The sequence below is a fragment of the Mustela putorius genome, unplaced genomic scaffold (genome assembly GCF_011764305.1).
Source record: "Mustela putorius furo isolate JIRA1106 unplaced genomic scaffold, ASM1176430v1.1 tig00000873_pilon_pilon_pilon, whole genome shotgun sequence".
In the NCBI taxonomy this organism is placed as follows: domain Eukaryota; kingdom Metazoa; phylum Chordata; class Mammalia; order Carnivora; family Mustelidae; genus Mustela; species Mustela putorius.
In genome coordinates, this window is record NW_025421504.1 from 2977050 (window position 1) to 2991250 (window position 14201).

Below are 14201 nucleotides of genomic sequence, written 5' to 3' on the forward strand. Positions count from 1 at the left end.
TGGGACCCTCACCCTGGAGGACAGGAACACACGGGCCGAGGGACCTGGGAACAGGCTGGGGTAGGGCACGCTTTCGGCCGGCGTGTGGGCAGACATTTGTTGGGGGGGTTCTTAGCTCTAGATCTTAGAGAGGAAGATGACGGGTCCTCCCGCCCAGCCTCTCCTCCGGGCAGACAGGTCACTGCCCCCTTCCACAGACCAAGAGGTAAGCCTGAGCCCAGCGCCACTCAGAAGTCGAGGGTCCTGGTACCAAGGGCAGGGCTGCAGAGTGTGGGGCCAAGACAAGGTAGTTGGCCAGGGCAGGGGTGGGGGGGTGGGCATCTCTGAGAGGCTGGCCGCCCCCGCGCCCCCCGCCCCTTGCAGAGCTGCCTGCCTGGTCCGTTCCTCCACATCGTCAGGATCCAAAAGGCGATCAGTGGCTGCCTCGCTCCCTGGGACGGTTCCAGGCGACTTTACTTACAGGGAGACTCTTTTCAGCCGTGTCTGGACAGTGGGTGGAGGGGCCTTCCGGGGACCAGGCAGGACCCCTGAGCTGGTGGCGACAGAGCTGCCACCACCTCATAAGGGGTGAGGAAGAAGCAGCGAGTGGGACTGAGAAGCAGGCAGGGTCCTGCAGCGGGCCCCCTGCAGAGGAGGCCCAGTCCCCGCTGGTCCAGGGCAGAGAAGCCTGAGACAGCCTCCCAGGGAGTAAATACCCCAGACCCACTGTCCACTCTCTGGACACCGGAGGCTGAGGGGTGCGGTGCACGCCAGTCACCCTCCGCCGACGAGGGGAGAGCTGGGCTGGCCGGACGGACGGCGGACACTAGGTGAACACTAGGACACTCGGAGAGCCCCAGCCCCGTGCGACACCTGCCTCCTCGGCCACCCTTTGCCAGACGCGTGAACATGGATCTTTCTGGAACTTACCGCCTTCCCGCATCCCTCGCTGCCTTTGGAGAGGGGCTGGCTCCTGCCGGGGGGACACGGGCAGCACCTGACCCAACTGTAAATGCAGGCAGGGGCGGGGGGCTCTGTAAATGCCTCCTGGGCTGCCCGGGCTGCGTGCGTTCTTGCTTGGCTGGGCGTCGCGTTCAGCATCGCCTCCGCGCCCCGCCACTGGCCCCAGGGCAGCTCCCGCGGCCACGCCGCAGAGTGACGAGCGGGTCGGGGCAGCGTGCTGGCGTCGGACAGGTGCCTCTCCAGGGACAGACCCAGCCCTGAAGGGTAGAACGCGCCGGTTCCCGGGGCGTAAATGCTCCCACTCTGGCCGATTTCATGCTGCCAACGTGAGGCCACCCAACCCGGAGCTGGAAACAGACGCTCCCCGCCGGCCTCATGAGCCAGAAGGAGCTGGAAGGGGCCCGTGCCCACAGGTCACCGCCCTCCCCTTCCGACTCCCCTCCCGCCGTCCCGCGCCTGCTTCTAAAGTTGGCAGGCGTGCTGTAGAGGGTGGGGGTGGGACGGGTCGGTGTGCCCCCCTGCCCCAGGACCCCGGGTAGGCGTACTTCTCCCTGTGCCTCCGTCCTCCCTCCGTAAAAATCGCCGTCGGCAATACCTGCCTGCAGAACTGTGCCCGCGCGGGAGAGGAGGGGGCACGACCCCGCGGGCACGACTCCGCGGGCACGACTCCGCGGGCACGGGGCGGGCGGGCTCAGTCTCCCGTGGAGGCCCGTCTCCAGGCTTGCTGTAGGGACTCCGTGCTGTGGCCCTCGGGGCACACGTGGCACTGTCGGTGACCGCTGTCGCGGCACGGTCACTCATCCACTAGGTGCCCGTCCGTCGCGGTCCAGCTGCACGTCCTTGGCGCTGGGGGTGTTAGAGATTCGTGAACGGGCGGGACACGAGGCAGACAACACACGCCGGCCGCGTCGGGACTCTGAGATGGAGAAGGGCAGATCCGGGTCGGGGTGGGGAGTGCAGAGTGGAGCAACCCCATTTTAAGGGGGCCTCCCTGAGAAGGGGACACGGAAGGAAGGGAGACTGCCATGAGGTGTGTGGGAAACAGCGTTCCTGCCCTGGGGGCAGCCAGGGCAAAGTCCTTGAGGCCAGAACGGGACGTGCAAGGGGCAGCGGGGACATGTCCCGCGTAGAGCACTCCAGGGGGATGGAGCAGGACAGGAGGGCCCAGGAGGAGGGGTCAAGGTCATCATCAACAGAGACCCTGTTGGCACTCTGAGTTTACTTCGAGAGGACGGGTTGTAGGGGCCAAGGCAGAAACAGGAAGACTGGGGGAAGTCGTGGGGGCCAGTCCTAGCTGGGAGCCCCGAGTTGACCAGATGGGTGGATTCTAGGTGTGGTTGAAGGCAGAGCTGACGGCACTTCCTGCTTGATGGTTTGGAATGGACGAGAAGAGAGGGATCACCCCACGTGTGGGGCTGAGCCCTGGCCTGTGGGCAGGGGATGACCTCAAGAGAGGCAGATTTGAGAGGGACAACAAGGTGGGAAGCAGGAGTCCCCTCAGGGGTAAATCAAGCTCGGATTATGTGTGAGGGGCGTTGGCAGCGGACGGCAGTTTGAATTCTTGGGGGAACCCCAAAATGGAGACACCCCTTGGGGGTGGACAACACACAGATGGTATTTTTAAATTGAGACTAAGAACCTTAGCTCTGGCCGTAGAAGAGAGGGTCCAAAGACTGGGTTTGGGGGTCCCCAACATCTGCGGGTTGGGGAGATGTAAGGAAGCGGAAACACAGACACAGAAGGAACTTCTGGTGAAGGAGAGGAACCAACACGGTGTGCTCTGACCAAACCGAAAGTGTTTGCAGAAAGAGGAGTCAGTGCCGCCGAGGGACCAGGTCGGGTGAGATCTTCCACATGGCAGACGTGGAAACCCTGACAAAGGTGGTTTCAGGGAGCAACGGTGCCAGGAAAACCAGTTTGGAGCGGGCCTGAGGAAGCGCAGGAGTCAAGGAACCGGAGGCCGCTCGTCCCACGACTTGGTTCTGTAGGGAGGCCGCGCATGGGGCGTGGAGGCTGCCGGGGCCGTTGGGCCCAGGAGGTTCTCCCGCACCTGTTACCGGAGAGACTGCGGCGAGTCGCCCGGGCCGTGAGCGCGCACCGGTGAGAGGCGGGGCTGTAGGCTGCGCGGGGCGCAGGCCGTCCGGTGAGCGTGGACGTTCTCCTCTGTTTTCTGCCGAAAGCAGGAAGCAGGGCCGCCGCCACCCCAACCTGAATACGCCCCGTCTCAGCTGATCTCCGAAGCTAAGCAGGGTCGGGCCTGCTTCGTCCTGGGATGGGAGGAACTTCAGAAACTGCTTCCGTCAGTGGTCAGTGATCTCAAGTGAATCCTTCAGGGTCACGTTGTTTGTCTCCGGGAGTGTGGGCCCCGGAGTGCGGTGGCAAAGGGCCGGGTCTGGTCGGTTCTATCCGGAAACCGTGACGACAGGAGAGGGGCGTCCGTTTGCAGAGCCGTGCCATGGTGACTGTTCGGGTACGACTCGGGGCCCTGTGTGCCCGCCCGCCCGTTCCTCCGCCTGCTGGTCCCTTGGTCTGTTCCTCCCTCCCTCGGCCATCCTCCGTCCACCCCCCACCTCTGCGCAGAACCACTCACCTCGTGTGCGCCGAGACTCTTCTGAGTGCCGCAACGTGTCGTGCTGAGTGCAGGGACATGGGAGCAGAGTCCGAGGGGCCCTCGTGCTCTGGGCATTTCCGGTCCCCCGGGGAGCCAGACATGTTCCCAGGCTGCTCTGAAACAAGGCCAGCGGGTATGAGCCCCAGCCTCGCACTCTGGCCCCCGCAGGCCAAGGAGAGGGAAGAACAGGCATGCGACAGCGCTGGCCGCACCGCCCTCTCTGAGTCAGGCACTGCACGCCCTCGGGTACCCCCGATACCCTCTGCTCTTCCGTCCACGTCTGGTCTCGGGGCCCTCTGTCCGAGCTGCACAGCGGAACCTCATGGGAAAATTTGGTTGTAAATCCACTCAGTCGCCCCGGGGAGGGGTCCAGGGATGAGATCGGCAGCCAGGGTGCGGGCCACTCAGCTGACCAACCGCTCCCAGCGTGGCGTGGAGGAGACGCAGGGGCGATGGCCTTCTCCCCCAGGACCCACCGGATCACACTGGCTAGCTTTCGGTCTGCATTTCTTCTGTCCAGGCACCGTGATGACCTCTTGCAATGAGGGAATTTGTTCAAAGAGGAAGAATGGTCACCCAGGACCACCCAGTGGCCAAGAGGGAGGCCTCCCCTTGTATCCCAGGCTCTGACTCTATCCCTGGGCTGTGAAACCTCATGCCCCGCACCGGTCCCCTGTGAAGGGCCACAGTCGTGCGTGCAGGAGCAGAGGGGACGATCTGAGAGCCAGGCGATCTGTGCTGCTGTCCTGCTCCCTCTGTATCAGCCTGACGCGTCGCTCAGTCCCTGTGCCTCAGTGTGCCCAGCTGTGAAATGGGGATGTTGATCGCCTGGTGGGTCGGAGGGCGATTCCGTGACTTCGTGTGCAGAAAGCATGGTGTGCCCAGATGTGCTGATTTATTATCCTGTCGCCGTGGCCCTGGATGTACCATCTCACAGCTGCCTCCTGCCCACCCAGACCCCTTCAGACCGGGGCATCGAGCCCCAGACACGCTGCCCTCGTGCCCCGCCTTTGTGCTACAGGCTCCCTGAGGGTCTGGGCTCTGGGCTCCAGTCCGTCCCGGGAGCCACTGCGGTGGGAGTGGCTGCTGTCACTAGTCCTGAGGGACCCCGGGCAGAGGGGGCGGGGGCGGGGCTGAGAAGGAGCCGCTGGAGAAGAGCCCCCGCTTCCTGGACACTGGAGCGGGGAGGGACGTGGGGGCTCCGGAGAGATGTGAGTTAGTGAAGGTTCTAATCAAATATTTATCAGTTAATTGATCTCTCGCGGCTGCTGACAGCGCCGTCTCCCTTCCCGGGGCCGCCTCCTCTGCCTCCCCCTCCCTCCCACTTCCCTCACCCCTGTCCTGGCCTCCGTCCATACCAGCCTAGGTCCCCCTCCACCCCCACCAGCTCCCACCTCCCCCGAACCCACCTCTTCTCCCTCCCACGGCTGCTAACGGTCGGTCATGGGACTTTGTGGGCTACTTTGGAGCCGTGGGGGGGAGAGGGGGGTCCAGCAAAGGGTGTGCACTCCCAAGCGTGTGTGATGCACACACGTGTTTCGCTCCCGCTGTCTGGAGCTCAGATGCTGCCCCGTCTCTGCAGGCAGAGGGTGGGACAGAATTTTTCTGCTCATGAGGCCACTGCTGATCGGGGTCAGGGGTCACCCCAGGAGCTAGGGGCAGTGAGAGCAGAGGCTGGAACTGGGGTTTTAAAGGGGCTGGTCTCCTGGCAGAGAGTTGGCCTCAGGCCTGCTGCCAGCAGGGAGACAGTCGGTTGGTGGGGGCAGGGCCCTGGGCTATAGGCAGAAGGCCCAGCCTGGGTCCCATGCACAGTCCCCAGCACCGTCGGGAGGCCGGGCCCCTCAGGTCACCTCGCGCTAATTGGGTAATTGTCTGCATTCACTCCTGCCCGGCAGAGTCCTCAGAGGCCGGGGCTGCCCGTCCTGCTCCACTCCCCGCCAGAGCCACGGGCCTGGTCCCTGTCCCCGTCCAGACACCCAGAAAACAGCTGTGGGCCGACTGAGGAGTCAGGATGAAGACCAGAGCGAGGCCGGGCGTGTTCTCTGGAACGAGCCCCCGTCTCACCGAGGCACGGGCGAGGAAACAAACCTCGAAACAGGCCCAGGCCGGGATGACGGGGCTGGCACGGGAGGGCGCGGGGCTCCTCCTCCGCGAGATGTCAGGCGGCCGTAAGGGCAGGCTGTCCGCGTCTGCACAGGGGTCCGTCCACACTGGGGAGATACTCAAGTGAGGGATGGCACTCATCCATCCAGATGGTGGGGACACTCTCTGCCCTAAGGACATTCTCGGAAGGCCGGAGAGTGCCTCACCTGCTCAAAGGGGCTGCAGCAAACCTGCCTCTGCCTACAACCGTCTGTGTCCTCAGTGGGGAGCGACGAGCGGGAGACGCCAGAACCCCACCCCACCACCGACAGTGTGAGGGCCCTCATCTGTTCTCTGGGGCCGAGGGGCTTTCTCCCGGGGCTCCATCAGGGCTCCCATGGGTGCCCAGATGCGGGAGGTCTGAGGTGCAGGCGAGAACTTGCATCGCCGACAAGCTCCCAGGCGAGGCTCCTGAGTCCAAGCAGCCCATGGGAAGAGCCTCTACCCTGTATTGTGGCGGGGACCCTGCCCCAGGGCCCTGGCTTCTAGAAGTCCCTGGGGCAGCAGGCCTTCAGGGGCAGGGTGGGGGCTTCCAGAGATCCGCTCGGGGTGTCTGGAGACAGAGCCGAAATCTTCCATACCCCACAGACAGCATCTCTGCATCAGGGCGGTGATGGGGGCCCTGTGGTGCCGGGCTCCTGGTTCCGTGGGATCAACTCTTACCCTCTTTCCCTCAAGCTGGGAAGGGGCGCTCCTTCCCCACTTTACTGATGGGAAAACCGAGGCTTAAAACCTTCATAAGGCAGGAGGGGGGAGGCGTGGCTCTGAGGGAGACGAGAGGGACCCCGTGCTGCCGATCCGTATCTCAGTGGGATCCATGTCTCCCGGCAGGACAGCTTCCCCAGGGCTCACTGTGGGCAGATACTGGGCAGAGGGGTGCACAGGGTCACGCGGTGTTATTTCCTACAATTGCATAAGCTTAATGTGGATTTGACAAGTATGCATCAGGGGTCTCAAGCCCTGCCCCCCAGACACCCCTACCCCGGCAGGGCCCTCCAACAGCTCAGATCTGGTGCCTCATGTCGGGGAGGCCCCCCCATGCAGAGGGCTTGGGCTTTGCTTCTGGAAACCACTGCTCGGCCCCTGAGCTCTCGGAAGGGGGCAGAGGGTCCAGGCCTGCCAGCCATCTAACCAGCCTGCTCTCTTTCCCTCCGCAGGGCAATCAGGACGCCACGGCTCCGCCTGAAGCGATGGCCCAGCCCTACCCCCCTGCCCAGTACCCCCCTCCACCCCAGAATGGCATCCCCGCCGAGTATGCGCCCCCGCCTCCGCATCCCACGCAAGACTACTCAGGCCAGACCCCGGTCCCCCCGGAGCACGGCCTGACCCTGTACACACCAGCACAGACCCACCCAGAGCAGCCGGGCGCCGAGGCCAGCACACAGCCCATCGCCGGGGCCCAGACAGTGCCGGTAAGGGGCCCCGCGAGCCCACCGCAGGGAGCGGGCCCGCCCAGAGGGGGGCCGGGAGGGCCTGCCAAGGGAGGGGCTGGAGGGGGCTCTGGGGTGGACGGGCAGGTCTTTGCGGCCTTGGAGCTATTCTCCGACACCAGCCCCGCGGAGCAGCAGACTCCCCTCATATGGGAGATGGAGCCTCCCGGCTGGGCAGCCAGCACCCCGTGTCTGCGAGGTGAGGGGAACAGTGAGCCCAGGGCCCAGGTGTCTGCCCAGGCAGGGACAGGGCAACGGGACAGGAGGCTCAGGGCCCCTCGCGTGTCTCAGGTGGCGGGCACGGCGATCATTTCTAATCACTCGTAATCTGCCTGCTTGGCTGCTGTCCAGTCACAGAGCCTCTCTTGTGTGGTTGTAATGCGGTTCCGAGGAGAAAGTGTTGAGCTGCGCGCTTCTCAAAGGAGCGTGGCCAGCGGCGGCCGGGGGGTGGGACTGGGGGCGTCCCATGAAGGCAGCACCCCCCCCCGGGGGTCCTGCAAAAGCGCAGCCGGCCCCACCACGGCCCTCCTCCCTGTGGCCGTCTGCACGTGCCCACCCCTGCCGCGGCTCCCAGGCTTTGGGATCGTCCCACTGTCCCTGCTGGCTCCCTGGTGCGGGCTGCCGGGGCCGGGCAGAAGGCCAGCTGACCCCGTGCTGCCCAGGAGCGGCCCGGCCCCGGCAGCCTCCCGATGGGCGCCCCATCCCCTGCCCCCTCAGCCTCCACCCCCCACCCCCCATCCCCCCCGTCCAGCCTGGCTCCAGGGTCACCATGTGGACCCAGATACCGCCCACCCTCCCGGTGTGGACCGCAGCGCCCGCGCTGCCCGCTGGGGTGGAGACACTCGTGTGGGGCCCAGCCCGTGCCCTTCCGTCCTGAGTGGAGTGCCACAGCTGCATCAGACGTCTCCACTCCCCGCGTCCCCATGCGGGGTGTCTAGACCTGTGGACGCCCCCCGCCCCTCAGGGTTCCGGGCCATCGACCTGGGAGCCAAACTATCCATTCCTTTGGGGCCGCTCTGCTTCTGCTTCCTCAAACCCGCAACATGGGTGTGCTCAGAGCAGAGCCAGAGGGGCTCGGCGTGACCGCGTCCCGGCTGGTGGACAGTCTCCTTCCAGTGGGCCCTGGTGAACAGTCTGTATCCGCCCGACTTCCCATGACGTGGCCTCCTCACGAGCAAAGGGCGAGGCCCGGGATTCGCCTGGAAGGAGCGCAGGAGACCAGGGGGTCAGACCGGCAGGGGCACAGACGGGGACCGAGAGCGAATGCCTGCACCCCAGGAACGGGCCGGGAGGCCTCCCTGACACCGGAGCGCCACGTGCGGCCGGGCCGCCAGGAGCACCCTCACTCGGCCCACGGTCGTGGGGACCCTGCTGTGCGCCGCACTGAGCCGGCACGGGGGGGCATGGGAAGACAGCGCCGGCCCTGCCCTGCGGCGGCCGCCACAGCCCACCCGTCAGGGACGTGAAAGCCAACAAGGGGCCAGTCGCGGCCTCCCTGCCCGTGGGGGGGCTCAGGAGTCCCGGAAAGGATTCGGTCCTGCTGAGAGGTGGGGGTCTCACTTCTGGAGCCAGGCGCCTCCCGAGGAAAGCGCGAGCCCGAGAGCACCCCAAGCCTGGCCAGTGGGGCCGCCTTGACCTGCCTTTTTCCAGCCCCGGTCTCTTCGAGTCCTGGAAGGGGTCAGGCTCTGGGGGTCTTCCATCTGGGGATACAGAGGAGAGACTGTTCCTGGACATGTCCCGAGGCCAGATGGTCCCCCGCGGGTGTGGCTGCTGGGGACGCAGAGGTTGTCAAGACACCCAGGCAGAGACGGCCCCGCTGGACGGCGCACGCGCGCGGAGCCTGGATGTTTACGCAAGCAGCGGCGTCCCGCCTCGGGAGGAGCTGGAGAGGGCAAGGGCACCCCGGCCTGCCCGAAGATGCCAGTAGCCACCTTCTTCCCAAAGGCCCTGCCCAGTGCTCCCAGCTAAAAGCTCAGCACCTCCGCGCTCTGTCAGCTGCCCCACGTCCGTCCCATCCTCGCGTGAAGATGCCTCCGCTCACTGAAGCCTCCCCTGGGTCCTCCTCACCCATCTCGGGGTCCAGAGGCGGGGTACAGGGCACCCTGGAGTCTGGACAAGGGAGTACAGGGCAGCGGGCAGTGCGGACTACGGCCTCTGTCCAGATCTGCTCTCTCCCAAATGTGGATTCTGCTGGTCATCGCGGTGTCTCTGCAGAAGCGGCACAGGGTGCTGTGCAGGACAGGGGCTGCTGAGGGATCGGGGCCCCTCCTGCTACTCTGCGCGGCCTGGGGTACCAGCCGGGGGCCGCCTTCCCAGAGTGCTCACCTCAAGGTCACACAGGCCCCCTGCAGGTGCTCCCCCCACCCCAGTGCTCCCTGAATCCTGGGACAGCCGGAGGGGCTTCCGCACTCAGAAACTACTCCCACTGTCCGCCTCGCCCTCTGCGCGGTGAGCCTCCCAGGGCCTGTCCCCTGGGCTGTCCCCTCCCTGGCTAGCAGGCGCTTCGGACTTCGGCCCCCTTTGCACGTGGCTCCGGGAGCCGTCAGCAGAGGGACAGTGGGGGGCTGGGGCGGAGTGTGAGGTGCAGAGGCTGATGAGTCCCCCCAGCCCTCCCCTACCTACCCCCTGCCTCCACGGGTGAGACCAGCCCTGTGCCGCCACCACCACCCTGGCCAGGGGCAAGCAGACGACACCCTCAGTCAGCGTGTGGCCGCAGGGGGCTCTTAGTCTGACGTCCAGAGTCCAACGTGGGAGGACACAGCTCTGCTGAGGAAGGGGCTGCCCGTTATGACGAAAGCATAGTCACAAAGCAACGGCTCAGGCCACAAGTGGAGATGGCCTCTCCCAGACCCACCAGCCCCCCAGCAGGGCTGAGCCGTGTCTGGGGAGCAGTGGACAGTCCTTACGTGAGTCCGCAGGAGCCTCTGGGGGAGCAGGGGTGAGGGGCTGCAGAGAAACGTTTCCAGGAGTCGTTTCTTCTTATGTCCCATCACAAGCCTTGGCTCCGTCCAGCGATGAGGCGTCCTGCTGCCAGTCCCCCCGCCGGACCCTCCGGACCCTGCCCAGGGCTCTTCTGGCCTCTCCCTGTGCTGAGTGAGCTCAGGGAGGCCCCGGTGTGGGGGCTGTAGGCTCCTCCAACAGTGGGGGTGCCCTGGGCACATCTGGACCGTGGTCCACGAGGGGTCGGCTCCTGGCCTTGAAGGGGGAGCATGGGGGGATGTGATGGCTAGTGTGCAAGGAGAGGGGCGCAGAAGCAAAGCCCCTGTGGCCAGCTGGGGAGGGGAGGGTGACTGAGGCCGGTGGGGGTGGGACACTATTGTTTTCTTTTTCCCTGCCCTGAGCACCGGGGGCAGAGGTTGCTCTAAAGGAGAGAGAGGAAGGACAAGGCTAGTTAGTCCCAGGGAAAGGCTGCATGGGGTGGGGGTGGACCCTGCCCCTCTCACCCGGCCAGGCTGCTAACACCGGGGTTCCTCCAAACAGCGTATGATTCAACACCAAACCCGTTCGTCTGCCCTGGGGGGGCGAGGGAGCTCCTTCCTTGCTGGTGCTCTGGCCCCACTCATGATTCATCCCACAGGACCCCCAACACCCCATTCCCCCCACCCCTCTTGCCCTCAGGTGGTTCCCCTCCAAGGCTTCCGCGGAGGGTCTGGAGCTGAGGGAGGTGGGTCTGGACATGCAGACTCACAGTGGCCCAGGGCAGAAGGGAGGCCCGGCGGGGGGGGTGGCCGGGGCGCCCCAGACACGTGTCTGGGCAACGCCTTCCGGGGGCTCCCCCGCTGCTCTGGATGCCGCTGGCCGAGCTGACTTCTGCCCTCTGCTGGCCGCGGCCAGCATTACACGCCCCTCTCAGGCCAAATTCCCCCATTCAGGGAGCCTCCTTGAGTCACCTGTACCCAGGAGCCACAGAGGGCCCGGCTGTGTGAGATGCATGGGGGGGGGGCTGGTGACAGAGGGTGCTGCCCACCCTGACCACGACACAGGAAGAGCCACACACGGTGGGTTCTGCTTCCTCTGGGAGGAGGTCTCGCACCAGTCCGCTCTCTGCAGGCAGCAGAGGGGCCGGTCGGGAATGCGCAGGTCCCTGGCTTGGCAGGAGTCGCCCTCGGGGGGTCCCTGAGGCACCCCAAGGCCGCTGACAGCGGTTCCTCCGTGGAAGGTGCGATAGCCTCCTAGGGGTGGTTGGTGACCCCCGGGCCCGGGCGCTGCCTCCCGTCCAGCCCCGCCGTGGACGCACATCACTCGGCAGCCCGGTAGGAGGGCACCGAGCACACACACGCGTCAGGACCAGGCCCGCCCCTCAGAGGGTGGCCACCCCGCTGGGACAGGTCACGCACGCCCCGGGTGAACAAGAGGACGGTGGCTTCCAGCCGCGCTGGGGATCGTGCGCCGTGTGCTGCTTGCAACGTGGGAGCGCAGAGCTGAGTGTGAGGGACCTGGGAGCAGGTGCTCGGCCTCTCCCGGCAGCCCGGGAGCTGATGGCGTCAGCGCCCCTCACCTCTGGCCCCTGCTGCCCAGAGCCTGACCGGAGGCCTCCTGGCTGGGCATCGCAGTAGAGGGTGGCCCCCTCCTTCCAGAAAGGATGAACAGGTCGACCAATGAGGGCAGCCCCTCGGGAGAGCACAGACAGACCTCCTGCCACTGGCAGGCCCTTGGGCTCCGTTTCCTCGGCTTGGAGGAGGCCTCGGGCCCAGTGGCCTGGCCCTGCCCCCCTCACCTGACTCTGGGAGGCCTGTTGTATCCGTCAGCGCTGCTTTGCTGGACCACAAGGAAACCCACCAAAAAGTGGCTTATGCGAAGCAGCAGTGCTCAGAGACGCGTGGGAAGCGGTGTCTGAGCGTCTCTCCGCTGCCAGTCCGCTGCCGGCGCTTCTCCGGCCCCGCGGGAGGCCGTGGCCGCCAGCACTTTCCCTCGTACAAACTCCAGCGTGGGTCTCGGGGACGCTCCGGCCCCTGCTCTCTCCAGGCGTGTCAGAGATGCTCAAGGTCGCCGTGCTGGAGCCAGGACGCCCCTCGTGTCCCAGCCAAGGTCCTGCTGTCCCAGCAGCAGACAAGCCTCCAAGCGCAAGCAGAGGGCCAGGAATGAGAGCCCGAGAGAGCCGTGACAGAGAAGTGGGGACTGGGGCAGGCGAGCAAGGAGCAGGGACAGGCGTGTTCTCAGGCCACTAGCCCCCCAGGCACACGGGGACAGAGTGGAGGAGCCCCAGGAACAGGTGCTGGGCCACCTGTGCACCCGCCTTGCCCGTCCCTGGCTGAGGACCGCCCGCCAGCCCTCGTGCCCTGACTGGCCATGAGTCAACGCGCCTCGGGGCTGGCGGTGGGCAGCGCTGCTGTGTCCCCGGGAAGGTCTAGCACCAGGTCCCGGTGAGCCGAGGGGGACCGTCTCAGGGCGCCGTTGACAGAGCGCCCGATGCGTGCCTGTGGCGTGGCGGCTCAGCGGGGGCTGCACCAGGCTGATGGCCAGCCGGGCAGTGAGCGGGTGGCCCGTCCTTAACAGAAGGCCACCGAGAAGGCCATCCGGCCGCCTCGTCCTCACAGGCGCTACAGGGTGACAGGTCCTTGCCCCGTGGTAGCTTTGTTTTCTGAGCCCCGAGTCTTTCCGACCCTAATGCTCGGGTCCCCAATGGGGAAGGACACCAACGGGCTGAACTTGGGCTGTCCCGTGCCCTGGAAGAGCAGCCACGCCGGCGGGTGCCGAGCAGCAGCGGGGAGGAGGGAGAGGCAGCCCGGGGTGGCCTCAGACAGACACAAAGACGTGCGTGCCTGGGCCCTGAAGCCTCTGCACCTCCTCATCAGGTCTTGGAAACCGGGAGGGTCCCTGTCCGTGCTCCCTGAACACAGGCTGTGTCCGGCAAAGGGCCAACCCTGACTTTGACGGTGAAGCTGAGGGACCCTTCAGGTCACAGCCTTGCAGACAGGGCAGAGCCGGGAGAGGGGAGTGGAGACACCCCCAGCCCCGGAGGCCTTGTCCCGCATTGGCGGCCGGCGCAGCCCGCGCAGAGGCCTGGCGCCGGGAGCTCTGAGGCTGAGGCGGCGCGCAGGGAAAGCCGTCCGCCCCAGCACCAGGATGGGGACACCCAGGAGGTTGGGGGTTCCGGCCTCTAGACCCTCCCCTCCCTGCGGGGTGGGCGCTGAGAGGGGCAGCTCACAGCCCGGGTCCTCTGCCCGCAGCAGACAGACGAGGCGGCCCAGACGGACAGCCAGCCACTCCACCCCTCCGACCCCACAGAGAAGCAGCAGCCCAAGCGGCTGCACGTCTCCAACATCCCCTTCCGGTTCAGGGACCCCGACCTGCGGCAAATGTTCGGGGTGAGTGTGTACGGCCCCTTCATCCCCCAACCCCGGGACCCCGCTGCCTCCCGGGGCCTGCCCTGCCCTGACCTGAGCCGGCGGGATGGACGGGAGGAGGGAGGACCTAAGCTCACGGAGCAGCAGCGGCCAGAACACGCCCCACGCGCTCGGCCTGTGCTCCGGGCCTCGTAGGGACCCCGCGGGCTGAGGCCAGCGCCGGGTCGGCGATGACTCTGCAGTCCCAGGGGCTTACCCAGGGCTCCAGGGACCCCTGTGCCCTCCGAAGGCACCTGGACAGGCAGCTCAGCCTCCTGGCCTCAGCCCAGCCCCTGCCTCTCCCGCGTGCTGAGGGCCGAGCACTTTGTCGCTCCGGGCCTGTGACTGCGGGGCTCTGGGCAGGTGCTCCGACCGCAGGAAGCCAGCGTGGCTGTGAGAACGCACAGGGCGGGCCTTCCGTGCTGTGGCTTGAGCTGAGCGCCACGCAGGTGCCGGGCTCACTAGGTGCCCGCGGGCGGGTGGGCGGGCAGCGGCCGGGCCATTTGTCTGAGAACCGCGTGGCCGTGGAAGCCTCATGCACCTGGCCCGCGTTGGGTCCCTCACCCCAAACCCTCTTCCCCGTGGCCGGCACGGTGCCCGCCCTCACCCCTGCCACACGCTAGGCGGGCTCTGGTCCCCGAGCCCCAGGCCTGCCTTCATGCCACCACCTCCCAGATGCGATTCGTCAAAGGGGAGGTGCCCTGAGGGTGGCCCCGGGACGGACCCAGCACCCACACCGCGCCCCAAATA

The 14201-nt window shown here is 66.4% G+C and overlaps 1 protein-coding gene and 1 long non-coding RNA gene across 11 annotated transcripts in view; one reads left to right on the top strand and one right to left on the bottom strand.

Moving 5' to 3' along the window:
- Positions 1–14201, top strand: part of RBFOX3 (RNA binding fox-1 homolog 3) — a 181205-nt gene that overhangs the window by 152986 nt on the left and 14018 nt on the right. For 8 of the 10 annotated variants that reach the window (XM_013054345.2, XM_013054343.2, XM_013054344.2 and 5 more), the window contains 2 exons: positions 6853–7107; positions 13296–13433. In XM_013054345.2, coding sequence (XP_012909799.1) covers positions 6886–7107; positions 13296–13433 — 360 coding nt within the window. In that variant the 5' untranslated portion in view covers positions 6853–6885. The remainder of the gene's footprint in view (positions 1–6852; positions 7108–13295; positions 13434–14201) is intronic. The other 2 variants (XM_045085781.1, XM_045085785.1) reach the window with 1 other exon arrangement.
- Positions 1551–6916, bottom strand: LOC123393519. Its single transcript, XR_006608306.1, has 3 exons — positions 5642–6916; positions 3533–3663; positions 1551–3344 (listed from the first exon to the last, which is right to left on the bottom strand). It is a non-coding gene; the product is annotated as an uncharacterized LOC123393519 (long non-coding RNA).